Source organism: Oxyura jamaicensis, chromosome 1, assembly GCF_011077185.1.
Source record: "Oxyura jamaicensis isolate SHBP4307 breed ruddy duck chromosome 1, BPBGC_Ojam_1.0, whole genome shotgun sequence".
In the NCBI taxonomy this organism is placed as follows: Eukaryota; Metazoa; Chordata; class Aves; order Anseriformes; family Anatidae; genus Oxyura; species Oxyura jamaicensis.
The window spans coordinates 80,937,126-80,963,187 of NC_048893.1; the positions used below are offsets into that span (position 1 = coordinate 80,937,126).

At 51.5% G+C, this 26,062-nt stretch overlaps 4 protein-coding genes across 7 annotated transcripts in view; 1 reads left to right on the forward strand and 3 right to left on the reverse strand.

Moving 5' to 3' along the window:
• USP5 (ubiquitin specific peptidase 5) overlaps positions 1–315 on the reverse strand; it is a 13,463-nt gene extending 13,148 nt beyond the window's left edge. For both annotated transcript variants that reach the window (XM_035313826.1, XM_035313831.1), the window contains exon 1: positions 157–315. In XM_035313826.1, the coding sequence (XP_035169717.1) occupies positions 157–264 (108 nt within the window). In that variant the 5' untranslated portion in view covers positions 265–315. The remainder of the gene's footprint in view (positions 1–156) is intronic.
• A 119-nt stretch (positions 316–434) lies between these two features.
• CDCA3 (cell division cycle associated 3) lies at positions 435–3,144 on the forward strand. The gene is made up of 5 exons (XM_035313857.1): positions 435–589; positions 666–789; positions 869–1,060; positions 2,250–2,371; positions 2,754–3,144. The coding sequence occupies exons 1-5, from the start codon at positions 476–478 to the stop codon at positions 2,892–2,894; spliced, it is 693 nt and encodes a 230-aa protein (XP_035169748.1). The 5' UTR covers positions 435–475; the 3' UTR covers positions 2,895–3,144.
• A 289-nt stretch (positions 3,145–3,433) lies between these two features.
• On the reverse strand, positions 3,434–13,752 carry GNB3 (G protein subunit beta 3). Of its 2 annotated transcripts, XM_035313939.1 has the most exons (10): positions 13,537–13,752; positions 9,213–9,314; positions 8,582–8,620; positions 8,308–8,414; positions 8,137–8,200; positions 7,858–8,020; positions 7,695–7,761; positions 6,479–6,680; positions 5,167–5,383; positions 3,434–4,376 (listed from the first exon to the last, which is right to left on the reverse strand). In XM_035313939.1, exons 2-10 carry the CDS (start codon positions 9,267–9,269, stop codon positions 4,270–4,272), a joined length of 1,023 nt encoding a protein of 340 aa, XP_035169830.1. In that variant the 5' UTR covers positions 9,270–9,314; positions 13,537–13,752; the 3' UTR covers positions 3,434–4,269. The 2 variants fall into 2 exon arrangements, with proteins under 2 accessions (XP_035169830.1, XP_035169834.1); XM_035313943.1 differs by lacking the exons at positions 3,434–4,376; positions 13,537–13,752 and adding an exon at positions 4,791–4,884 and having other exon boundaries at positions 9,213–9,661.
• A 1,548-nt stretch (positions 13,753–15,300) lies between these two features.
• P3H3 (prolyl 3-hydroxylase 3) lies at positions 15,301–25,824 on the reverse strand. Of its 2 annotated transcripts, none has more exons than XM_035313911.1 (15): positions 25,353–25,824; positions 24,905–25,057; positions 24,364–24,556; positions 24,104–24,235; positions 22,956–23,089; positions 22,570–22,659; positions 22,171–22,223; positions 21,913–21,971; positions 20,642–20,766; positions 20,423–20,518; positions 19,626–19,776; positions 19,346–19,463; positions 16,839–16,914; positions 16,282–16,422; positions 15,301–16,002 (listed from the first exon to the last, which is right to left on the reverse strand). In XM_035313911.1, the coding sequence occupies exons 1-15, from the start codon at positions 25,785–25,787 to the stop codon at positions 15,790–15,792; spliced, it is 2,169 nt and encodes a 722-aa protein (XP_035169802.1). In that variant the 5' UTR covers positions 25,788–25,824; the 3' UTR covers positions 15,301–15,789. The 2 variants fall into 2 exon arrangements, 1 of the variants encoding a protein (XP_035169802.1); XR_004747072.1 differs by lacking the exon at positions 15,301–16,002 and adding an exon at positions 17,647–17,743 and having other exon boundaries at positions 16,357–16,422.
• Positions 25,825–26,062: the final 238 nt, after the last annotated feature.

Consider the following 26,062-nt stretch of genomic DNA (forward strand, 5'->3'; position numbering starts at 1 on the left):
GCCGCCCGGCCGCGCGCAGCCCCGCCCGCGGCGGGACCACAAGTCCCGTGTCGCCTCGCGCGGGCGGCGCCCCCCCGCCGCCCGGGTGGGCCGGGAGCGGGACGGAGCGGAGGGGAGCCCGGCGAGCGGCGGGGGCCGGCCGCGGGGGGCGCTTACCGGCGTGTCGAAGGAGAAGGCGCACTCGTCCTTGTGGACCCGGTCGCCGGCCTTGGGCACGCGGATGGACGGCAGCACCGAGAGCAGCGCCTCGCTCAGCTCCGCCATGACAGCGGCTCACTGCGGCCCCGCCCGCGGCCACACCCCAACCAATGAGCGCCCGCCGCGGCTCCGGCCAATCCCGGCGGGGAGCGGGGGCGTGGCCGGCCGCCGGGGGGCGTGGCCCCGCGCCGAGCTCCAGCCAATGGGACTGCGCGGCGGGCGGCGCGCGGGAGATTTGAATCCCGGCGGCAGCGGGCGGCGGCAGTGCGGGGCCGCCATGGGCGCCTCTGGCAGCGCCCCCGCAACCCCCACGCCGCCCCGCAGCCGGGCCCTGGAGCACGTCCGCGACCCGCGCTCCCCCAGCGCCGGCATCCTGCGCACCCCCATCGAGGTACTTGCCCCACTCCCCTCCTCGGGCCGCTCTGCGCTGCCCGCCCCGCCTCAGCGCCCGCTGCTCCCCCCCGCAGGTGCTGAGCTCCCCTGTCGGCAGCCCCCAACCAGGCCCCGCAGCGGAGGCGGCCGGCCTGGCCGCCGACCCCCGCTCGCCGACGCCCGGCATCTCCCGCACGCCCATGAAGGACGCGCTGAGCGGTGAGTGCGGCCGCGGGGCAGCGCCCCCAGCCCCTGAGGCGCCCCGGCGGGGCTTTGACCGCTGCCTCCCCCCGCGCAGACAGCGTGGAGAGCCTGGTGAAGCAGCTCAGCGAGGCCTTCGGCGTCCAGGCCGAGCCGCCGGCAGCCGCCCGGCCCCGTCAGGAGCCGGCCGCAGCCCCCGGGAGAGAGGAGGAGCGGCCCCCGTCGCCTGGAGGATGCTGCGAGGCCACCCCGCGGGCTGCACGCCCCGCCGGGACGGCTCCGGCCGCGGGTAAGTGTGGGGCAGGGGGTGGCGGTGTCCCCTGGGCTGTGGGAGGTACCGGCTGCCGCTCATGGAGGAGCGGGCCTGGCTGTGGGAGTAGGTCAGGGCCCTGGGCATCTCCTGCAGCATGCACGAGGCTAGCTTCCTTAAAGACACCTGGTCTTTGTCCCTTCCAGCTTAGCAGTCTCCAACCACCTCAAGCAGCCTGTCCTTACCATTCTGTAACTGGTAGGCTGGAGGCTCCTTGGGGAATTGTTCTCTTACCTGATTTCTGTCAGGAGTTAAAAAGTTACATCCTTAGTCTGCAGTTAAAATTAAAATCTAAATGTATAGAAGTGTTCTTCCCCTGTCTGAGACAGGTTTGCGGTTTTGGAGGCTTAGTCAGGGGAACCTTGCTGATTCTCCTTGGGGAATTGCTGGGGACAGAAGACAGGAAACACATTTAAGTGTTGTGACTGAGTCTTGAATGTAGATCATGCTTCATAAAACTCTGCTGAGCATCTCATATGAGGAAAGTCTGACTGCTGGGACTCATCTGTGTGGAGCAGAAAATGCTTAGGGATCTTAACTGATACATGAAGGGAGAGTGTAAAGGACATGGAGCCAGGCTCTCTTCACTGGTGCCCAGTGTCAGGGTAAGAGACAATGGGCACAAATTGACCAGTGTGAGGTTCCATCACTGGAACAGGTTACCCAGTGAGACTGTGGAGTCTCCCTCCTTGGAGATCGTCAAAAGCTGCCCAGACGTGGTCCTGGGCAATCTGTTCTAGTTAGTCATTAGTCATGCTTGAGCAGGGGGGTTGGACCAGATAGAATCCTTAAGGTTGGAAAAGACCTCCCAGCTCATCTGGTCCAACCATCCCCTGACCACCAATGTCTCCCACTGAACCATGTCGCTAAGCACCATGTTTAACTTCCCCTTGAACACCCCCAGGGATGGTGATTCTACCACCTCCCAGGGTAACCTGTTCCAGTGCCTGACTGCTCTTTCTGAGAAGAAATCTCTTAATGTCACCTACAGGCGACCTCCAGAAGACCCTTCCAACCTCAGCCTCTATCATTCTGATCCTTTTACCTCTTGGATAACATTCTTTGTGGAAGCAAGCAGACTAGATTGTCTGTGTCAGGAGGCACTTAAAATCCAGGACCCTATAGCTTTGTTGTGACACACTGACTCATTATTTCCTTCTATTGCTAGGAAGCAGGCATGTAAGACGTAAGGCTGGCAACAAAATCCTGGTAACATCTGGAGGAAATGGCCGCTCTCCCTTCAGCGTCCTACAAGGTGATAATTCTCCCAGTGCTTCTACCTCTCGCCAGGTAAAGCTTAATGCCTTGTACTGTGGGAGGGAGAATGGGCTGAAATTATTCCTTAAATGTCTGTATTTTGTATGGCTTTAGCCTGGAGCTGTGGCCTCCTGTGCCCATAGAACCTGGTGACTTTCCAAGTACTTTTTTGTGGCGTAATCTTGTCCCTAGCTCCCTTCAAAACTTGTTCATGTCTGTATCTTCTGCCTTACCACAGTATTACTCCTTTCAGTGCATCCTTATTTTCTTATGCTCTAGAAAAGAGTCCATCACTCCCAAATACTGTAGTGACAGGCATTGTCAGAGTAGCTGAATGGCCTGGAAATGGATTATATATTTTACTGAGAATTTAACCTTCAGTTGTTTCACATTGTTTACTTTCTCCCTTCCCTAGGTTAAGAGGCACATGTTGGGAGAGAACCTTGGGGAGAAGGAAATAGTGGCAGCGGATCTGAGCAGGAACCTCAAAGCTGGGAACTGTCCTTGGAGTGACTTGAACAAAGAGAACCAACAGTGTCCTTTTGTGGAGAACTAGAGACTTCCTTTCCCAGGATCTTGCTGTAATTTGCTTCTGTGCTTTGAGAATCTTGCTGGGTGAGGAATCCTGCAATAGACTGGAACTCCAGACTTGTCACTCTTTACCCCCCTGTGTTGGGGGAAAAGGGAAAGAGCATTCTGTTGTAGCTTTGCATGTGCTATGTACAGTACAAGCTTTGGCTCTCTGTATGTTGGCTGTATTGACTGTACAGTTCTTACCTGTAGCAAATAAATTCACAAACCCTTGCTGTGACTGTACCTGTCCTGACAGAACAGTTGGAGCACGCTGCTTTCCCAGTGCGCTATGCCGTCTGTGGACCAACATTCAGGAGCTAATAGTTCAGCCTTCCATTAGCTCTAATACTCAGCGTTGCCTCTCCATAACAACCCAGGTAGAGCTGGGAGTAGTGGCAGGGGTATGGTCCATGTACTACAGAGTGGTCTGGGGTGCTACAGCTTGCAAGCAGCAGGACTGACCAGAGCATAGGTGAACGCCTTCCCCCTGGGCTTAGAGGTAGAAGAAGGGCTGTGTATGAGATCCTCTCAGGAGAGGATCAGTACCTAGTGGTCGCAGGAGGAGAGCTTTTTTTGCAGCACCTCATGGCTGTCCTGGAAATAACATAGTCTGTGGTGCTTATGTCAGCTTTCTTTATTTGCCTGGGTTACAAAGACCTAGAACAGACTTGGAAGTAGTGGCTGACGGCTACTGGTTAGACAGGGTCACCACACGATACAGGGATGAGGCAAAAAGAGAAGGAACAGCAAGAAGCAAACAATAAATAAGAATAAATAACATTCCCTGGTTCTGGCAGGTCTGAGGGCGATACTTTCCCCCATTTATGCACAGATAGGACTTGAGCTAAGTTTTCCCCATGGGAAATGAGCCCAATTTATACTACCTGTTTGGTAGAGGTTGCATGATATAAATCTCAAACCCGGTGTGTCTCTGGGGCTGTCTGCAGGGATGTGACAACCACATGGAGAAGCTAGGTGAAGTTAAGTCAAGGACAGAGGTGTTGGATAAGGGGTCCGCAGAGGGATGGGTGTTGAGTGTGAGGTCTCTGAAGGAAGATGTGGGATCTGAACTGCACTGTGAAGTCCTGAGATGTAAAGAGCAGATGTGTTTTGCAGTCTTCACGCCTCCAAGAGGCTAGGAACTGCTGGGCTTGTTTAGAAGTGGAGAGAAGAGCCACTGTGTGTGCTCCTACTTCCCCACCCCCTGACCTCTCTTCCTTTCACTCTGGGAGACCCCTACAAGTGACCTGTGTGTAGAGACAAGCGGGAGTGACAAGTAGGCGTTTCTGTTGTGCTCAGCTGGTGATGCTCTCTGCCACGGGCTGTGCTTCCGCTGCTTTTTCCCTCTCTCGTCATCCTCAGTTCCAGATCTTGAGGAAGCTGTCCCAGGAGCCAGTGGCAACAGCCATGCCATCCGCTGTCACCCCCAGGCAGCTCACTCTGTTGTCGTGGCCAGACAGGATTCCTGACAGGAGGGGAAGAAGAACGATTAGCAGAAGAAATGGGGCTGGGAGAGGTGAAGGGCTTGACTGAGCTCGCCACAGGCTGCATACCTACTGCCCTGCGTATCACGCTGTCTGGCCCTGCAGAACATGGCTAACAATCTGTACATGGCTAATATAAACAGACATGCAGAAGAACATTTGTGCATGGTGTAAAACTTTGGGATCTCACCAGAAAACAATGTCCTTGGTCCAGCTAGCTGAATCCTCAATACCCTAGAGCTATTATCAAATAGTCCTACAAAACTGAGAAACAGCAATGCTGTTGCAGATCAAAAGGTGGGCTGTGGTATAAATTTGCAGAGGCTAGGAGCCACATCTGGAAGAAAAATGGTAATTGGGTGTGTCCTTTGCATGAGCATCACAGAATGTCTACCCACAGCTGATGGACAGAAGCTCATGTCCATGCTCAGCTTGGTGCCTGGCCACCAAGTGGCACTGTGAACAGCTGGAACAGGCAAACAGCAGAGGCTAGGAGAAAGTGTGAAATAATGATGCTTGAGAGTAGTTTAACTAACGGGAACGTGGATGTTCATTTCCTTTTTGATGCCATGTTTTTTAAAGGCTTGACCTAAGCCAACAATTCTTAAGGTAGTTGTACTTACGGTGTGTTCTTTAAGCACAAGGAAGTACTGCTGATCTTTGATTTGTATAGGATGTGTCCCTTCTAGAAAAACAAGGGCCTTTTCCTTGCTTTGGAAGGGTTAGGAGACCTTGCAGAGAATGGAAGAAGGACCTCCAGGAGCCACTCACCCACACGTTCTGCTTTCAGGGAGTCCCAGATGTTGCAGTTGAAGTCGTCGTACCCAGCAAGCAAGAGGCGCCCGCTGCGGGAGAAGGCGACTGACGTGATTCCGCAGATGATGCTTTCGTGAGAGTACACTATGAGCTCCTGGTCGGCCCGCAGGTCGAAGAGGCGGCAGGTGGCATCGTCTGAGCCAGTGCAGATGGCTTCACCGTTAGGGAAGAACTGAGGAGAGCACACCCGACTTTAATCCCTTTGTGTTTTACAGATTTCCTCAACATCTTTGTCTCTCAGCTAACCACCAGAAAGCCAGACAGGCTTGTCGGTAAGACAACGCAATGGATCTCAAAAGTTTAGTCTCCTGAAGCTGGAAACTGATGCTTCTCCTGAGAGCAAGTAGACCCTTTCCACATTAAGAAAGCCAATGATAAAGGGGCTAGAACTATTACAAAATGTCCCAGTGCTAGAGAAAGGATTATTGTCTTTTTAACTCCATCTGCTAGTTTGGGGTCTCCTCCCACTATCCCTCAGATGGGGTCTGGCAAGGTTCAGAGCTATGAGAGCCTTCTGCTCACTGGGCTGTCTGAACCTCATGGCCCAACCTCCTCATACATGGTTCCTTAGTGAGTCCTGCCTGCAATCCCCAGAGGGGGGGAAAAAATAATCTTCAGGATCAGGTGTGGCAGAAGAACATGGCAGGATAGCCGTGGGGGGCAGGTGAGAAAAGCTGTACCTTGCAGGAAGCTGGCAGACTCATTTAATGAGCATAAAGAGATTAAACTGATACACTTCTTGTCCTGCCACCTCTCTCTAGCTCTCTGATTTGAATCCTTGTCTCTGAGTGGGGGTACTTGCCCCCAGGTCTCTCTGCTGTCTCACATGAAGATTTCCTTTTCAGAAGATCTCCCTGTGATGTTACCACCTCTACAAGCTGAAGCTGACTGAGACCCTCAGCTAAATTAGGTATTCCTGCTACCTCACTTGTGTCATGTGTCAAGGCCTCTAGATCATGCCTGAGCTGTGGTTTCCAACAGCTGTTACCAGGAAAGCTGCGTCAGCACTCCACAAACGATGGTGTACGAGCTGTGTTCAGGCAGGGTTTGCAGAATGGCAGATGCTTTGGTTCCCCAGTGCCTGGGAAGAACCAGCCTCCAAACACCAGTGAACTCAGCCCCTCTTTGCTTCAGGCTGGGTTCTGAGATCCTTCTTCCCCACATCACTGCGACAGCCTCTTTCAGCTTTGACCTGAGACACTATTTCATGCTGGCCCACCCTCCGTTTTCTTTGTTTCCCCTCCCACCACGCAGGTGGCATACGTACACAGATGGCGTTGATATCAGACTCATGCCCTGAGAAGGTCTGACGGCAGGTACCCTCCCGCACGTCCCACAGTTTGGCAGTAGCATCACAGGCCCCAGAGATGAACAGCTTGAAGTCCGGGGAGACCGCCAAGCTCATACAGTCTCCAGTGTGGCCCAGGAACACCGTCTTCTGCTGCCCTGTCTCAATGTCCCAGAGCGCGCTGTGGCAGAGGAGAGAACTTCTCAGAGCCAGGACAAGCCAGAACAGCCCTATTAGCTGGGATGAAGAATTGTCCTACTCACAAACAAAAGGAGGGAAGTCATGGACCTGGCTACCACATGGGAAGATGGATGAAAATATACAGAAGGAAATATGCTCACAGCTGTTGCTGTTCATACCTTAACTGAAGCAGAGTTAGACTAAGGCTAAGGGGGTGTGTGTGGTTGGACAGTATTCCCATAACTGCAACAATTGAAGGGGATGCTGAGAGAAGGTAAGAGAAACCCAAATAAAAACAGCCATAAAAGTCTGCCAGACTTGTAGGATGCATGGGACACGGTCACTGGGATCACACACTACAGGCAGGCAAATGAGTCCCTTGTAGCCTTGGTCTCTGATGGAAAAGCCACATTCCAACTCACCCTCATTCAAGGGGTTTTCCAAAGCAGGTGTTTGGGTGGGGTGGGGGTGAGTAAAGACTCAGACCAGCTCAGTCACAACACAGAGATACTTGAGAACCAGGAACCAAAGGATTCAGGCACTGGCTTTTTGCTATTTCCTTTCGTAAGGAATAGGCTCCAAGAAAGGGACCGTGTAACGTAGGCTCCATGCAAATTTAAAATGCTTTTTGTCCTTGGATAAACACTGTGCTTTGTGAGAGCTGGGGACATGGTCCCTGCTGCTTCACCAGTAGACCTGCATCGTGATCTGACTTCAACAGGGAAAAGTAGCACCTGCTCTGCCAAGGGAGGAAATAGGAATCTGACTTCCTAATTTGCTCTGTGTGGCCTCCAGGTAAAACAACTCATCCTTACACCTCATGGGAAGGAGGGTGCTGCAGAGTAAAAGAGCATCACGTGCTGAGCTCTTGGAGCCAGAGGGGCTGCACAGTGTCTGCTCCCAAGGTCACACTTCTCTCTGAGGTGGAGTTTTCCCAAAATACAGTATGCTGAGGGATCCATGTGAGTTTTTAATGTGATTCTTGTGTCAATAAGATACAGAAGGTAACACTCACCACGTGGTATCTCCAGAGCTAGTCACAATGTTGTTGTCATCGAGAAATCGGCAGCAGGAGAGGTAACCTGGAAAGTGGGAGCAAGCATGAGAAACAGGACAGGGCTAGAAGAGCAAGGTTTGGAAGCAGAGGGCAGCCAGGCTGCAGGAGGCAGCACACCCACCTGTATGGGCTGAGAGCTCTCTGCTCACTTTGACATTGCCTTCACGAGTCTTGAGGTTGTAGATGGAGCACATGTTGTCGAGGCCCCCGCAGGCCACAAAATTGCCCGAGGGGGCATAGGCACAGGTCATAACCCAGGAAGAACGCAAAGGGATGGCGTGAACCTGGGAGGACAAGAGACCGCGTCTGGACTCTGGCAGCAGAGGATGTGGGAGAGCAGGGTGAGGGCACTAGTTCCGAGGGGACCCACTACAGTTTGCTGCATCCACCCGACACCTACCTTGTTAGTTGTGTACGTGTCCCACACAATCAGTTTCCCGTCTTGTGAGGCACTGACCAGAAGTCTGTGAGAGAGGAACAAGATCACGTTAGTCAATTTCTTCTTGTCAGTCTTCTTTCCCTTCACACCCACATGCTGCTGGGCACCCAGCAGATCAGCAGCATCTCTCACTTGGAGTCCGTCGACCAGTGCATGGCATAGATCTTGGCCAGGTGCCCACGCAGGGTCCTTCGGGTCCGCATCTGAATGCGACCAACAACCTCCACACCCGCCACGATCTGAGGAAAGAGCAGGGGGAGGGAAAGAATTAACCTTGGACTGACAGGAGCTGTGCTGCTCCCCACATCCCTGCCTCCTGACTTCTTCGTGGTTGGAGAGTGTACCCCTTGGAGCGGTGCTAGCTGCCCTCATGCACACTCACTGGCCAAACAGCCCCGAACCTTACCTGAGCAAGTGTTGTGTCTGCACAAGCTTTCCGGGCATCCTGGAGAAGAGACAACAAAGCATGAAATGGGAAAAAGCTGTATGGTGAAGGCAACAGCAAGCAAAGTTCAGGAACATTCCCCAGAGGCTCATTTAGAGTGGGGGCTGCAAGAGGTAGGAACTGTGGTTTTGCAGGGTTTAAACTCTGCGCAGCGCAGGGGTCTCCTGGCCTGTGGCCAGGGCTTCTCAGCACTAAAAAAACAACAGGTAAGTGAGTCAAAAGCTGCTCAGCACCCAGTTCCCTATGCAATATTATTTCATGGATCCATCAGCCTGGCAGAACACCTGCTACCTCACAGACAGAGGAGGCCTGGGGATGAATTGCAGTCTTTGCTCCCCTGCAGACATGATGCCTGTGTCCACTTCCTTCTCACCCTTACAGTGTCTCCTTGTCTCTCCCTTCCTCTCCCCTTCTTCCCCCTGAGTTATGAAGATCTCCATTAGCACTTAAAGATCTGTGCAGAACCACAGAGGACCCCAAGGATGTACAAGGAGAAAGCTCAACTCCAGGTTGAGGCTAAGGAGGGGAACTTGGAGGCTTGGATACAAGGAATAAACACTGTCAGCAGTTTCACGACTGCTGCCAGCATTACCGCAATCTGCTTCTTCAGCTGCTCAGCCTCCTGCTTCATCTGTTCCATTTCCCCCATCTTTCCGAGCTAGAGGTGGCTCTTCCACGAGGGACAACCTTGAATCTGGGAAGACAAATCAAAGGAGAAAAGGTGTGAGGTAGAAAAGGGCATTAATATGACTGCTCAGTCATGGAAATGTAGGTGCCTCTGATAAGGCCTGAGCAACCATTTCTTAGTTGAATGATTGGAAATGTCGTGCTCTATCTGGTCAAAGCCCTTTGCATTTGGGAAGGTCATTTGGACCTGATCAAAGGCCCATTTGATATTGTGTCCTGCTTACATGAACACTGGGAAACTGAAGAACTCCAGAACCTCTTGCTGAGGTTCTGCCACACTTGCCCCCTCATTTCTTTATTTATGACATCTCCACGTAAGGGCTTACAAAGCCCTGAATCCTCTACCTGTCCATGGCCAAGTTGTCCATCTCAGCTCCAGGAGGAGGAAATTTGAGAGGAGCCTGGTGACTGTGGGACCAATTTCTTATCCTTTGTAAAAGGATAAAGAATATGTAAAAGGTAAAGCATTAACAGGCAGAGATCACCAGTTTCCATCATGGAAATCTGGGGTTTGTTGAGGTGCTCTGTCAGTGTTCCCTTCTAGTTTACAATTAAAAAAGGAAAAGGAAAAAAGTGGATGCCTAGGGAAGGATCTAAGAATAACATAGTCAGATGGTGATATTTCTCCTACTTTCCTAGCCCCAGATTTTCACTGTTTTCCAAAGCTAGAGGCAGCATTAGTGTATGCAAGTCCTTGATGGATTTTTTTCTTCTACATTTTTGTCCAGTGACTTTTTGTGCCCTTGCCAAAGTTTCATATCCGCAGTGACACTAAACTTTGACAATGGTGAGGACCTCCACAGCTTAGTGGCACGCTCTGTGAGGAAGTTCCTGGTTCTAATACTCCCCAATGACACACTAGTTCCACTTGGGGTTTTCCAGTTTTTGAGTTGGAAGAACTAGCAAATAACTGGTCTCTATTCACCCCAGTGACACACAGTATTTTACAGATCTTTGTCATAGTCATCTTCATACATCTGTTCTGCAGACTGCAGAGCACACTTAGTCATTCCTTCCATGTGAGCCGTTGCATCTCATCACCTCTGTTGTTCTCTAAGCCCTTTTCAGTTGTTTACAGAGCACAGATGATGTGCTTGCATAGGGAAGGCAATGAACCAGAACTGTAATTCATATTCAAGATACAGGAACACTACATGATTACACAGCATTTCAGTTTTGTTCTCTCTTTCTTTTCTGTTAGGTGTACTTAAAACTTCACCAGTGATTCCAGCATCTTCGCTCTTGTAGACAAATATGCTCTTTATTATTTCAATCTTTCTCCTGGGTAGGCGTGAGTGTCCAGATGTGCTGCAGGTGTTCTTCATTATTAAAAATGGCACTTTGCCCAAGGCCAAGAAGTCCAGCAGCACCTGCAGAATTTCTCCTTGTACTCCCTGTGAGGCACATTGTCTCTCCCCCCTCTGGCCTGTTGCCTGGAGGCCTTACTTCTTCCATGTCAGGCTGCTCCCTTTGCTGTCTCCCCCCAGCTCCCCTAAAAGCACGTGTTTGTCCCAGGGAGAGGCTATTTCGGATTATATCTTGCAGACAAAGACTGTATCTGCTGCCTGCAGGCCTGACTGGAGTTACAGGGCTGCTGCCCCTTTCCTGCCCCACACTGGATGTGGCCTGCTGGCTCCAGCATGTGGTGAGGGAGCAGGAGAGAGGCCCAGGGCTGCACTGACAGAGCCTGGAGGCACAAACCACAAAGACAGCCTGGGGCTGCCAGCATCAGCTACACTGAAGACAGGGAGAGATCAGCACCTGGGCTACCCCCTTTCCACGGTTTCTTCCTTCTTTTGTTTCGGCAGAACAGTGACGATGGGGTTACTCTCAGAGGGGGACAAGGCTGGACCTGGTTGAATAACATTACCCCCCAAAACCCACCTGAATGCACATTTTTGGGAAGGGTTTGGACACCTCACTCCATCTCTCAGATAACCGGCGGACTGGGGGGATACTGGAGAAGGCCTGGCAGCTTTCAGGAGGAGGTTCCACAAGATAACGTGGTGTTTGCCCCTCAGCTTCAGTGTACAGTCAGGCTCCAGATGCCGTGTCCAGCTCTGGTCACTGCTTTCCAGCACACCAAGGGGCAAACCTGGACTTTCAGCCACTCTGTTGGACACCAGCTCTATCATTATGGTCCAAACCTTCCTCTTTCTCAGTTTCCCCTAGGATCCTACCTCCCTGCCACCATGTCTCTACAGCCCTCAGTGTGCCTTTTCTTGCTGGGCCACCTCTTCCTGCTCACCCCCTCCTTCCAGTCTTCTGGACTTCTTGTGGATTTCTGTTTCTGTCTGCCCAGACCTGCACAGAGATGGGAGCCTTATTCTCTCTCATCCCGTTCCTCTGCAGTTCCTGCCCCAGCTGAAGCTGGCTGCATGCATGTGCCCCAGCACCTGCTGGGTCGCCAGAATCTCCTGCATGTCTCCTGTTGTTTTTTTTTTTTTTTTTTTTTTTTTTTTTTTTTTTTTCCTTATTTATTTATTTTTGTTTGTTTTACCAGTCTCTTCCTTTCCATGGGTGTATTTTTTCTCAACCCTGGCACTAGTGCAGCAGGTCAGCTCACAGGTACCTTCTCTGCAAAGTTTCACGACCAGATGAGGGGCTTTGGTTGCTGACAGGAAGATCAAAGGGCAGGGGCGTGATGTGAAGGACGGATAAAAAGGGCTAAATATACAGAAGGTGCAGCTCGGGGTCAGGACTCCGTCAGAACCTTTAAATACCCTTGAGAGAACAATCTAAAAGAAGTTGGGAATTGTTCTCAGCCTCAGAAGGACAAGGAGCCATAGGTGAACAATAATAATAGCTCCAGCTTTACCTGTCGTTTCCACCCATCACATCCCAGTGAAATTTGTTCAGAGTGAGTTACCTAGTGCAGCTGCCTCCCAGGAGGACCACAGCAGGTGTGCAGAAGAGCAGCTTGTCATGTAAATTTAGGGCAGGAAATGGGGGATCGGAGTCCAGCAGGAACAGGGAAAGTGGAATGGAGCTTGGAGCCTGGCCAAGGCATGTTACTGCCCTGATCAGGACCTTAGGGATGCATGTTGCTTGCGGACCTGCAGCTTAGCTCATCGTAGCTGCCCAGACTGTTTTATGGGGAAGGACTACCAAATGTTGCACTCTCTGAGCTTTCTGGAAGTAATGGCTCTTCAGACAGCGGTGGAAACCAAGTTGTTATGTACCTCTGAAAAAGCAGTTTCATTTCTTTTGCTCTCCACCACAATGAGGACACTGAGCTCTTTTCCCTCCTGCCTTTTCTGACAAACTTGCTGGAGGCACCTGCTGTAACGCTTCTGTGGGCAGCCAGACCCATCCGGAGCCCCTTAGGTACCTGCTCACAGCAGACCAAATGCCCCCACCTTCTTCCTCCTCCTGCCTTTTTCTGCCTCACCGTGACTTTGCAGGGCAGCGGCTACGTCCCTTGAACAAAGTCAGAGCAGGGGCCCGTGCTGCACCCTGGGGAACTGTCCTGCCATCCACCTGCATTGCTTCCTCGTGGGAAGGGGGGTGCAAGCAGTGGGTGGGAAGAAAGGGGAATTGAACCCCCGAATTTTCTAGCCTCTGGGTAGATTCCCCCACACTAGGGAGGGAGCGGTCTCTCTGTGGGATGCTGGGAGAGGGCTGTAAATAGAAAAGGGAAAGGTGCAGAAGGGAAGACTGAATATTAGCAGGCAGCATCCCTGGGTCTCTGTGTAATCCCCTGGCTGGCCTTGCATGCTCGCCCTGGTGACCCTAGGCTCCTTGCAGAGCCGGATGCAGAGATGATCCCCTTCTCCTGTCATGGAGATCAAAGGCCAGGGTAAAATTACCCTGCTCTCTTCCTCTCTTTCTGTGGGCAGCTTCTCCATCCAGAAAAGCAGCTGGCTGCAAAGAGGTGTGCAGGAACCCGCTGGGAGCGCAGGACTGCATGTGGGTGGCGAGTGCCAGGTCCCTCAGGGGAGGTGCTGACCTCCTCTTCCAGTCTGGACGCTGGTGCAATTCACCTGCCAAGGGGAGAACAAGCAACCCCATCCTATTGCAAAGCCTATCATCGCTGTAAAGATACCTCAGCATTAGCCCCAGCTTCTTCTACACCACGCTCTTCCTCCCTCATCTTCAGATGCCTGCACATGGAACCAGTCCTTGTACAAAGTCTCTAGTAGCCGCCACAGCATCAGACCAAGAAACCTAGGGTTCCAAGTACCAGATCCACCAAAGCGACCTCACAGATAACAAGGTGGCATCCTTACCGGGCTCTGTAGCGTGAGTTGGGTTTCAGTCCCCCTGGGATGGGCCTCACGGCCTGCCTCCCTCGCTGAGAACAGCTCCCTGCTGGCCAGAAGCTCCTCGTCCCCTTGCAGTCCCCGGTCAGCGCTGCCCGTCCAGCCAGCGAGCCTCTGGCTCCCTCTCCGCTCCTCAGCCTCTCCCAGGACTTATCTCCCCATGGGGAGCTGGAAGGCTCTGGACGGGAGGGGCTGGGGGAGGGCTGATTCCAGGAGCAGCGTCAGGCAAATTAAATCAGACACCAGAGACTTGGGGAAATCGGATTGGGACATAATGCAAAGCAGGTGGATGGGGAGGGGTGAAAAGAGAGAGTAGCACACTGCTCCTGAAGGGGAAGAAATGATCACGGGCAGGTTTGACTTCCTTTGTTTAGATTAGCAGCCAACTAATAAAGTGAAGATCAGCCAGAACCATCTAAGATTATAAACCAGCGGGGCAGGGCTTGCTGCACCTCGTGGTCCACAGGGATTCCCTTTTTGCTAGAGACAGTTGTGCCCCAAGCGAGATATGAAGAAGGGACAGTGTCACCCATGGTGGCCCTGCCAAAGGAAAACCCACAACGTTTTCCCCGTGGGAAAACAGCCTCTCTGGGCAGCAAGCTGAACTCTGCATGGGGAAAACAGAATTGGGCGTAGGGGCCAGGGGCGGCAAGATTTGGTGGCGTGCCTTTTGGCAGCCACTTTAGTGGGATGCTGCGAGGGGATTATCTTGGCCTCAATCTCTTTTAATCTCTCCCGCAGCTTTGGCCCAAGCCTGAGATAAATACCTTTTAACGGATCTCATCTGACGTCAGGAGGCCATCACTGTAATCACCCGAGCCACCTTTGGACAGAGCGAACCAGAGCTGTGGATGCTGGTCCCACACCCCTCCAACAGGGTCTTGTCAACAGGTGCCATCCAGCACCCCCTAAAATCATCGGGAGGGACCTGTGAGTGCTAGGACCTTCTGCTAGGAACAGGGAATTTGAAATGCATGTTATCACATTTTCCTTTTCCTGGGGTTTTAGGAAGGACATGAGGCAAAAAAGGATGCTGGTACAGGTTTTCTGAGCTTGCATGGTAATGAAGTGCCAGGATTCAGAATGAGGAAAGGCTTCCCTGCTCCAGTTCTGCTCCTCCAGCATTGCAGGGATGGGGCTGAGCACAATAGCTTCCACTGGGCAGGGGTCTCGAGCTGACAGCAACGAGGGGAACACCTGCATGCACACCTTACACCACCGGCCCTGACTCTCCAGTTCTTCCCTTCCAAACCATGGTTGCAGTTTCCATGCACAGCTCTCATCGAGGCCTATTTCACAACATTGATGCTTCCCAGGAAAAGGGTCACTGCTCATTTTGATGCCCCATATCCACCTCATTCAATTCCTGTTTGGCTACAATATAATCCCATCTCTGGACACTAATCCCCTGGGCAGTGACAGCAGATTGTCTTTATATCAGCATAGAAAATGATAAACAAAGTATTTCTTCTGCTTTCAGCAACAATTTGGTGAATGCAGAAAAAAAATAAAAATAAAAGAGGCCTTGCTATAGTGAAATGTGAGTGTACAGTACTTTTTCTTAAAGGTATTTCCCCCCTTACCAGTGGGTTAGTCGTGGCAGCAGTTAGAGCTGACTTTCTTGCCCTCCCTTATTGGAAGTATCTGGCATCTGGGCAAATACTGTGTTTTCTCTCACTGAGGGCTACATGTGTCCCCTCATGGTGTACAGACTCAAGCTCCCACCACATATATCCAACATCTTGCTTTTATTCCATATATATTCACGGTCCCTCATCTACTCTCTCACATGCCAATCTCAAGGTCCTGGAGTTTGCAGGCACCAAGGAAATTTGGAGGCTTCTCCGTTTTGAATTCCTTAATGTGAGACAGCCCTTGCTCCTGAATGTCCCCAGGCTCCTCCTCCAGCTCTTGTCTTTGTCCCTGTATGACCAAGAAGCTGGCTCTGAGAGGAGTTGGGTGAGGGGAGCCTGCCTTCTTACTTCTGAGTGACACAAACACGTTGGCAGGGCAGTAAAGATCCAGGAGTTGCTAACCTCAATACACTGTCCCAGCTCCTATTTTTCAGCTGCTGGGATGTCACAGAGAAGAAAGCTGCAACCCTCCCCATCACTATGGCTCTAGCATGCTAATAAACTGCTTTAGGCCTCCATGGTCCTTGTACTACCAACACCTGCCAGCCCACTGCGTGTGCAAGTCCTGCCCTGGGGCCTTGTGTACTCAGAACTCATCTCTGGCCCGCGTCTGCTTGGGGTGCTGCATCCTGTCCGAGCCGGGCTTGTGTCTCCGGCTCATGGGCCCGGCTCTGCCATCGGGAGTGAGGGACTCTGAGGAGGATCTGCTGCTGTGATCAGCGCCCTGATATTCTTCTCCATCAGGCTGGTTCTGCTCCATAGCTCTCTGCTCCATCAGCTTCTCTGCCTTCACCCGCTCCTGCAGCCATAGAGAAAAATGATATGAATCCCTCTCTGCTAGGGTTTCAGACCTGCTCACAGGGGCTGACAAGACGGACCTTGTCTTTGCCACATCCATCCAGCCCCACTGGAGCCCTCCTCTCTTGTAGGACCCACCACTGTCTGACCCCTCCACCAAGTACCTTGTCCGAGAACAACCGTGAGCTGCTGCCCCATGGAGAAACTCAAAATCCATTCCCCAGGGGATCTGATCTAGTTTGGAGGTGCTTGTATACGTTTCTCCAGCATGGTCCTTTACCTGCTCAGCATGCTCCTGGGAGTGTGTATACCAGAGAGCAATGGCGCAGCGCCTCCCACGGCTCACTGCCCACACGCCGTGGGGGTTCTCCTTGCCAGAGCTGAAGGCTACCAGCCTCCCACACTTAGGACGCACCTTGGCCTGCCAGGAGAGAGAAGAGACAATGAAGCACTCCTTGCTCTGTGGTACACTGTCCTTCTACAGATTATGTTGCCTCTGGGAGTGTGGAACAGCAAAGAGCCTCTAGACATCCACTGCCAGCATATACGAGCAGAGTAGGCCCAGGAGGAGGACAGAGAGAACCAAAGGGAAAACGGAAGTCATAGACACCCACAGACTGGAAGAGCCTGGAATATCTCTGCTAGAAAGGAGTTAATCTCTCCCCTGTCTGAGATTTGCCTCAATTTGCCTTTAGCTGCCCCTATTTGAATCTGTCACAGCACAAGCACTGGATTGTTTTTGGAGTAGTGGGTTCCAATAACCAACTGTTTTCCCCCCACCCAGACTACAAATCACCCTCAGTCCTCTTTCCTTCCTTTGGCCAGTCCCAGACTTACCGTGACAGTCACAGCGTCCATTTCAGTGAAGAAAAGGCCCCCACCTTGGAAGTCATCGTTGAGGTAGAGAATGCCACTGTGGACAAAAAGAAAAAGGACATACGGACAGTGAAGCCCATTTATCCGAGGTGTTTCCCCACTCCACTTGTTACAAGAAAGCATGGCACCTGATTGATGCCAGAAGTTCAAAAAGTGACTAGACCAGTTACCAGGAGAATCAATCTGGGGATTTAAACACAGCAGTGCCTAGCTCAGGGGAGTCCCTGAACTGCAAGCCACAAGAGGCTGGAAGAGTGCTCCATGGAGTTAGCTCTACACACTCATCCTGATTTATTTATTTTTAAATACTCCGCAGCATGCATCTGTGGCACTGTTGTGACAATGCCCTGTGCTAAATGGACCTTGGTTCTGACCTTATATTTTAATATTGGAAGTAATTCAAGGCCTGGAAAAGGAGATTAATTAACAGGGAATGTTACGTCTTAAGAATCAAGGGATAAAGGGTAATATAACAGTGGTCAAAAAGAGGCTTGATGCATTTGGAAAAGAAAATCAAAACAAGACATTTCTTTACTCATACCGGACAAAAAGAGAAGTAGTGAGGTGAGTGTGAGATGCAGGTGAGAGCTCAGTCAACTAAATGAGAAAAAAACGCATGAGTTCCTCTTGGTATTCAATTAAGCTGACAAAGAATGCCAAAGGAACAAAAGAGGCTCATTAATGGACTCCGTGTAGAAACAGATATCAACACTGTGGCTGCTGAAGCAAAATGTTAAAGACATAAGGACAACGGCAGGGGCTGATAAACCCTGAAGTCCAGAAAGGTATAGCTCTTCTCATAGTGTTTTAAAAAGACTGAAGTCAGGATGGTAACACGACTTGAGAAAAGCACAGATAGCTCTCACCTGTACAAAAGGGCAGGAAGATAGCAACAGTGGCTGAAGCATAAATAGGCCCATCAGCCTGACCTCAGCAGTCTGCAGGGCTTTCAAATCCATTTCTCAGGAGACAGGTAATTGAAGGACAAGAGGTAAATGGAAAATGGTTCTAAAGTGTAACGGGGGTGTACTAAAAGCAGATTGGGGTAGTTACACAGTCTTTGACAAAACAGTTCATTTCCCAAAGAAAGACAATGTGCTCAATTTCAGGAGTTTTGGACTCTGTTAAAACAAAGTATTCAGAACACTGCCACTAGAGAAATTACTAATGAACACAGAGACGGTGAAGAAGAGCATGTGAAGAGCACACACTGAATATTACACAAGCAGCACTGACAGCAGTACTGTTCACTTGGGGGAGGATTACAGGAACTCTTAGACTGCTGGGCCCAACTTTGTTTAATATTTTCATTATAATGAATACACAGAACAGATCGAGGAAGGTTTCTTAGATGGTCTGGTGCATAGGGGCCTCTTTCAAAAGGACAGCAGAAGAGCTCAGCCTTTGTTGATTTGGTTGGTCTATCACACTTCACTCTGCAAGAGAGCAGGAATATTCCTAGAAACAGCTCGGTGGCATAGATCCAAGAAAGATACTTTAATATGCATTGTGGTACAAGTCAGAGAATTGTACTGTCCAGTGAGGAGTGAGGTGACAGGATAACCTTCTCACAAGATAAATAGAGAGCTAACCAGTCATGGGACAGAGCCTTGTAACTTTATGATCTGACTATACCAAGTCAACATCCATGGAGGAAGGGAAATGGAATTAATGATACCAAACAGAATTCCCTCTAAGTCCCTACTATAGACTGCTCAGAGAAAAATTCTGCTCTGGGTTCAGCTGCTACTCAAAGAAAAGGCATATAAGATTTTTGGTTGCGCGGGAATGAGAGGGTGAGTAGTGGGAATAAACTGTAATGAACTGGCCTCCTCTGGTTGCAGCGTGCAACACTTGCCACCATCTTCAAAATGAGTTTTTGTTTCAAAGAAGAGTAACAAAACCTGCCACAAAGCTGCAACAACCTCTGGCATTTAATGAAAAATCCCAGCACAAAGTATTGACAGTGAATCCTCAGAGATCAACGGGAGAACAGCCACCAAAATACACTCGCAGCTCAAACAAAGGGAATCCAAGGAGCCTGGTTCTCCCTCTCCTGTAATGCGTGGGCAATGGAGCAGTTAGGCTGTGAAAGACAGAACAAGATTGAAAGAAGGGTCTAAAGGGCTAGATGTGGACTGTAGTATTGTGACAGACAAGTAGACAAGACAAATTAATATCATGGTTCTAGATCCAAGAAGCCTCCCAGTCTCATCCTGCTCTCTGTTGATGCTGGATGTGGAGAGGGAGGAGGGATAAAGGGTAGATCTTCCCAGCCTAGGGGAGGAGTTTTACACCTCATTATGAAGCCACCGATGGAGCCTTCTGTCTGATGCTACAGCCCTGGCTGGCTTTGAGCCAACAACCTAAACCAATGGCCTGGTTTCTACAGGCTGAGCTCATCCTCTTTTTGGGCTGGGAAGACATTCTGATCTCCACATGATCTAATGCAGGTCCCCTTCTCTTACCTGTAATCCCTGTAGACATAGGCAGGTGGTTCTTTCCAGCACTCTTTCCCCTCGGGATCCAACAGACAATTATCAGCGTGGACAGGATGACTGAGATCCATGCGACCTTCCTGCTCCTCTGAAAAGGGAAGTTGCAAAAAGGAATAAGGGCATTTTAAATTTCAAGAAATAATAGAGTGAGGGCTGCATTGAGAGTAAAGGGATGAGAGTCTCCTGAGAGTATGTGGCTGGGACTGGGAAGCAGACTCTCCAGCAGAAAGGGACTAACAGGATTCTTTACCTTCTACAGCTGTGCGGCACACAAGGTGTGTGAATGAGAAATGCAGTTTCTTTCCAGGAGTGAAATAGGATTCTATGATTTTCCGTGATTTCTCACTGGCCTGCAGAAGCAATTTGGCATCTCTCCAGTCCACGTCCCCATTCTGGGCCAGCTACAAGTGAAAAACAAGCCTGTTAGAATACTTAGAGACACTCTAAGAAATGACACATACACACAGTACAGAAGAACAGATCTGCCTAAAGTCCTGTGGTCACACAGGAAAGAAAATAACTTGTTTTCTCATGTAAACATGTCAGGAGTGCACCTATATGATGAAGTGATTCTTTCCCTCTACTCAGCACATGAAACACATCTGGAATGCATCATTTTGTGTCCCCCAGTACAGGAGGGACACAGGAAAATTGGTGTGAGTCTTCGGTGGAGGTTCTTAAGACGGCTGGAGGCTTGGAGCAGTTGACTTAGAAGAAATGTTGGAAGGGCTGGATTTCTTCAGCCTAGAGAAGAGAACCTTCCACCTTAAATTATTCCACAATTCTAAGGTATGCATGTCTTTAAGACTATTGTATGGGGACAAATAACAACCCTGAAATCCTGCCCCACAAGAGAGGAGGTGTTTGTCAAGTCCTCCATGTACAATGTGCCTTAACATAAATGTGGAGGCTCATGAGAAGCTGCATGCGTTCTTGTAAGGAAGATAACACACCCATGACTCTCTCCAGAGAGCACTTCACAGAGAAAGATGCTCGTGTGGTAAACATGCTTTATGGACAACCAAGAAGACTCACTGAGCCACTTACCTGCATGGCCTTCAGAACAGTTAACCCTTCAAATCTCTCATGTGGGGTATGAGGGGACCGTCTCGCTCGGTAGCCATCTCCTGTTCCTCCCGCTGCCTGGAACAGAACAACGCAGAGGACACTCATTAGGTTGCTTTTTCTCCTCACAGCAACATTACAATCTTGCCTGCTGAGGAGGAAAGGACACACACAGCAGCTCCTACAATGTCCAGGCCTCACCTTTGTCAGCCGGAGAAGGTCTTTACACTCAGACTCCGTCAGGACTCTGTCAAACACAACCCTGTGGGTTCCATTCATCTGTCGGGAATCCATGGTGACAGTGATACCCTCAAAAGGCAAAGGACCTGTAGGACAAGTAAGTACAGACAGAGATGAGCAAGCTTTGGATAAGAAGCCCTCAGACACCAACCCCCAGCCTGGACCAGGAAGTAGAGAGACACTATACATTCTCTGGGAAGACAGGACAGTTCCCCAGAAGTGCTAATTCCTCGCAGATCTGGGCCACCTGCACCCCTCACATGCTTCAGGGGAACCAGAGCATCAGCTGGGGGAGCTGGCCTACAGCAAGTGCTTCAGGAGCCAGCAGAAACGTGGGGCTTGCTGGGAGAGCAGCAGGGAGCTGGGGACAGCTGAATGCGCTGTGGATCGCAGCAGCAGAACAGGTCCAGCCTCCTGGGGTGAGGCTCTGGAGAAAAGAAGCAGGTAAACACCTCCATCAACCCTCCTTTATATCATGCATCTTATCCCAGCAGTACCTCCAGTGTATCTTCCTAATTTCTCCAGTCCCAAAGAGAAGCGACGGGTATTAGCTAATAATCTTCTGATCTTTGGTCTTCTTCCCCCCTCCCCTCCTCTCACCTCTGGATAGTAAGAAATGCCAATGCACTCAGGCTCTGAGAACGACCTGCTTTCTCATGACATAGCAAGAGAATCACTTGGAGCTACTTCAAACAAAGATGACAAGATAAGAGTCCTGTAAGAGTATGGGACCAGCAAGAATACGGGACTCTGCATTCCAGCCTTTAGCATTCAGCCACAAAACATTTGAAATGGTGTTTTTCAGGGAAAGACTTGCCCAAGCTGAATAGTGTGTTTCCAGTTTCCATTCCCCCCTGCCTTCTCTTTGTCCCCTTCAGAAAAATGTTGTTTGAAATGGGGTGGCGGAGTTGAACCAGGTTTCGTGCAGACGCTCCTGCCTGTCCACACCAGCTGCACTGAACAGGGATGTGCATGTCCACAGGCTTGTCAAATATCCAGGCAGCTTCTCCAACCACAGTGCTCTTTAAGTTCCCATCCCAGAGAGGTAATGCAGCGAGATTTTTCAAGATTACACATGCATCACAGATAGAGAAAAGAAACAGTGAGAAGATGTGCTGAGCCATTCGAGTCAGTCTGCATATACACTAGCATTCAAACATCTGAGGATGGAAGCAAAGACAGCATTTAGCTTAGCTGACTGCATCCAAATCCTTCTTCAAGCTTTTACTCACCCCTCTTCTCCCACTCTTCTACATCCAGAGTTTCCTGCTTTTGCTTCTCTTGATCCTCTCTCGGGAGCAAGGGAAAAAACACAGACCAGGTCTGTCAGCACGCAGAGCTATGTCTAACCTGCCTCTGTGGTCAGCATTTCACTTGCTACTCCTGCTTTCCTATCCCTTGGTATCACTTTTCCTCGTATCACCCCTGCCAGTCTGCCCCCATCCCCGACTTCCAACACTTTCAGTCCTCGTCAACTCATCCAACCTTACCTGTATTTCTGCTTTAGATTTTCAGGAATCAACTCATCTGGAGTCCAAAGGTCCTGTAGAAACAAATACAGATGGCTCACCACAAAGCAAACTTCTCCCACAGCAGATCTGGACAAACAGCCAGTTCCTTGTCCCCCTTCTCCACAGAAGATCAGGCCAATGGTTCTGGCCTGAAGCTGAGGACAATCACACTGGGCTAATGTATATGCTAACTACAGCAGTTTCCAACCAACTTTAGTTGTGAAGCAGCAGAAAGGCCTTAAAAACCCACCTCACAAGTACTTGGGGATCCTGCTCACCAGCATCTGATCCCTTCTGGATCAGGTGCCACTGAAACAAGATCAAGCAACTGTCTTGGTGAAATCAGGGCAGGAAGGTTAAGATGATATCATTACTTACAGGGTCATTAAAAGTTCCTCCTAGATGCTCCACTGCATAGTAAATCAACTTCTTCTCCATCAGAGATCTCTGCACATAATGGTGAATATTCTAGGGAAGCAAAGAGGCTGTTAAACAACCACTCCACAAAAGGGAACCCCCTCCCCATCCAGGGCAGAAACCTTCCGCTGTTTGAAACCATTGCTGTTTGCTATGAGGGCCCAGTTCTGTGCCAGAAAGACCCTGCTTGGTACAGACTATAAGCAAACTCAGGCTCCAATTTCTTCAGTCTTGGGCTTGGCACACATCTGCATTAAGACGTGTTTCCCTTTTTGTCTCCTGGACCTGGCATCCTGTTGTATGGGACAGGGGAGGGGCAGAAAGTACAGACCTGGGGTTGTATCTACCTCTCTTGCTGTGACCGTTGTGTCCTCTCCGAGTTCTGTTTGGTACTGTTTCATTTTCTCCAACACTGGCTCATCCGTGGGATAGAAGAGCAAATAGGAAGCAGCACATTCGGCAGCCAGCGCCGGCTTCCCAACTTGGGCAGGGACAAAACAGAAAAAACAGGTATGTCTCTGAAAGACTCGGCGTTAGCAGCAAATGTGTATAGGCCTGCTGCAGCCAAAGCCCTGGTCAGGATCCAGCAGGAGGCCTGACACTGAATACACACCAACCCCTGCCTTGCTGTGCCTCTGCTGAGCAATGGACAGAGAATACAGGGAAAAAGCCAGGCAAAGAATGGGCCCCCTTTCAATATTTAATGAGAGCTCATTTAGAGGATACAGAAAAATAAATATATTTTTAAAATAAATATTTTTCTATAGATATTTAAATATTTTTATTAAATATATGCCTTAAATATAATATATATATGCACACATATGTATTTAGTCTCTATCTTTTTTTTAAAAAATATATATGTATTTAAGATATATGAGGAAGAAGGACAGTCCCACATCCCTCACCGAACAGGCATGACGAGGAGCCTGGAGGCTTCTTTGAGATACAAGTTTTACCAGTGGTCTGACAGAGATGACAGGCAGTTGGGTCAGTGTGAAAGTGAGTGGAAGCGCCCAAGAGAAGAGGTGAGGTGCAAGTGAAAGTGACAGAATGACCAATCTCGTGACAAGCCGTCATTTCACACAGGACAGGCAGGGCTGACTGGGAAGGAACACCGCTGTCGGCAGGAGATGCATGCATATGCTCTAGCTAAGATGTGGGGGCCTGACATGGAGTGAGGACTTGAAACGGAGAGTGCTGTAGGAAAGATTTGTCCACACGCACACTGGAAACAGCCACATGTTACAGAAGCTGCACAACGAGACTGAAGCAGAGAACAAGAGACCTCTCCCAAGGTGGGTACAGACTCAGGCTTGGGCTTGAGCAAGAGAAGAGAGGTTCTGGGCAGAGTAGGGGAGAGGAGGACAGAAGAAGGGGAGAGGTAGAGCTCAGGTGAGTGGGCTGTTTCTCCCTGTGACATTGTGCCCACCGGGTCCAGAGGTCCAGTTTAGGGGTGCCATAGCAGCACCCACTGGTTTGTAGCTCTGCTCACCTTGATCGTAGGCAAACTGTAGTAAATCAAGATGAGAGGGTATGAAATCTTCTGTGGCAGAAATCCGCCCTGGCTTTGTGGCAATTTCAAGGACGCACTGCTGTCTGCACTTCAAAACCTGAATATAATGGGCTGCAAGAAAGAGAAGCAATGAAAGCCAGCAGCTCCCACTTCTGCCAGATATGAGCAATAGAAAATGGGGCATGTCCACTGTGGGAAGAATGGCCTTCCTACCCATCCCTCTGTGCCTCTAACACTACCTGCAATGGCTTCATAGAGGCCAGGCTGCATCTCCTCCTCCTCCTCTTCCTCCTCCTCCTCCAAAGGCCCTTCACACAGGGCACGACACTCTTCTAGTGCTGACAGTGCCTCTCTGAGCGACTCCTCCAGTCTGTCCACAGCCTGCAGGTACTCGTCTGCATTGTAGTGCTGCACGCCAGCCTCATATGCTTCCTACAAAGGACAGATCCAGGCTCCTCATTAGTGTGGGCGACACGAAAGGACTCCCTGAGACTTTGAGTTACTCTCTGGGTAGTGCTGATACCTAGGGGCCTGCCTGGATCATGCCCACCACACCACACACTTCCTTTGGAGTTAAGTTAAATGTACTTCTCCAAAACCCTGCAGCCTGCTGTAATTGCCACTGTAAAACCTCTGTGCCAAAATTGCAATAGTGTGCCTTCACTGACGTGTGGATACCTTGTCTCAAGCCATGGCCCTTGTGCAGGGACAGATCAGGGCTCCAGACTGGTCCCTAGGATGTGGTACGAGCTGCTGCTGTATTCTGCACCGAACCCTTACCCAGTGCGGTGCGGCCTCCAGGTCTCGGAAGTTGTCCGACTTCACCCCTGACATGCGCCGGTACTTCTCTATGTCCTCCCGCATCTGGAGGTGCTGGGGGTTGGCGACGAAGAACGTGTGAGCGGCCGACACGGCCTGATCCAGCTTCTTCAGCTGCGGAGGAAAGCCAGCACACGTCACTCCCGCTTCTCCTCAGGCCCACCCGTCCCCCAGCTGCTCCTGCTGACTTGGGTCACCCAGGCGCGCCCACGGCACACACGAGAGCCCCGTGCTGCCCCTGGCAGCCCCCGCTGCCCGCAGGCCCTCGCCTCCTCCGCTTCCCCAGGGAGAGAGGTGCCAGGGGCTGCCACGGCGGGGCTGTGCCGCGGCTCCTGCGGCTCGCTCGGTCCCTCCGCGAGGGTAACGCCACCCGGGCGCCCCGGTGCTGATCCCGGCCGTGCCGCCCCACCTGGAAGAAGGCCACCTGCAGGTAGTTGTAGGGCTCCCTCTGCTCGAAGTCCCTCCGGATGGCGTGGCTGGCCCGGTGCGCGGAGGGCGCGGCCCCCAGCCGGCTCCCCAGGCAGTGCTGCAGGCAGTCGGCTCGCTGCAGCACCCGGTCGAAGAGCGCCGCCTCCCAGGGCCCGGCGGCCGGCGGCCCGCCGAGGAAGGCGGCCTCCCGGCGGCAGGCGGCCCGGCAGCCCCGGCGGGCGGCCCGCAGCCCCGCGTAGCTGTGCAGGGCGCGCTGCAGCAGCTCGGCCGCCCGGCCCCAGTCCCGGGCGAAGTACGCCCGCACGCCGTCGGCGTACAGCAGGTCGTAGGGGACCAGGCGGGACGGGGACGGGGACGTGGCGGCGGCATCGGGGAGCAGGAGGAGGAGGAGGAGGAGGCACGGCAGCGGGGCCATGGCCGAGCCGCCGAGGAGGAGCAGCAGGAGGAGGAGGAGGAGGGTCCGGGGGGCGGCCGGCAGCGGGAGGAGGCTCTGGAGGGGCCCGGGCTGGGCACGCCCCGCGGGGCGGAGGTGCCGGGCGGGCGGCGGGGGCTGCCCGCCGCCGGGGCACCGCGTGGCGAGGGGCCGGGGAGGTGGAGGAGAGGGACACGACGGGCTGCAGCCCCTCTGACGCTTCGCCCCGAGCTGCAACCACCGCCAGCAGCTGGGGGGAGGAGGTCCGTCCGCCACAC

Excerpts from the sequence above, each read along its gene's own strand:
- CDCA3 (XM_035313857.1), top strand. The coding sequence starts at position 476 with ATGGGCGCCTCTGGCAGCGCCCCCGCAACCCCCACGCCGCCCCGCAGC. Across the intron at positions 790-868 it reads CATGAAGGACGCGCTGAGCG|ACAGCGTGGAGAGCCTGGTG; the intron begins GTGAGTGCGGCC and ends CCCCCCGCGCAG. Across the intron at positions 1,061-2,249 it reads CGGGACGGCTCCGGCCGCGG|GAAGCAGGCATGTAAGACGT; the intron begins GTAAGTGTGGGG and ends TTCTATTGCTAG.
- GNB3 (XM_035313939.1), bottom strand. The coding sequence starts at position 9,269 with ATGGGGGAAATGGAACAGATGAAGCAGGAGGCTGAGCAGCTGAAGAAG. Across the intron at positions 7,762-7,857 it reads AGAGCTCTCAGCCCATACAG|GTTACCTCTCCTGCTGCCGA; the intron begins GTGGGTGTGCTG and ends CCCACTTTCCAG. Across the intron at positions 6,681-7,694 it reads AGCTCTGGAGATACCACGTG|CGCGCTCTGGGACATTGAGA; the intron begins GTGAGTGTTACC and ends CCTCTGCCACAG.
- P3H3 (XM_035313911.1), bottom strand. The coding sequence starts at position 25,787 with ATGGCCCCGCTGCCGTGCCTCCTCCTCCTCCTCCTCCTGCTCCCCGAT. Across the intron at positions 21,972-22,170 it reads AATCTAAAGCAGAAATACAG|AGAGGATCAAGAGAAGCAAA; the intron begins GTAAGGTTGGAT and ends CTTGCTCCCGAG. Across the intron at positions 19,464-19,625 it reads GTGCCGCACAGCTGTAGAAG|AGGAGCAGGAAGGTCGCATG; the intron begins GTAAAGAATCCT and ends TTCCCTTTTCAG.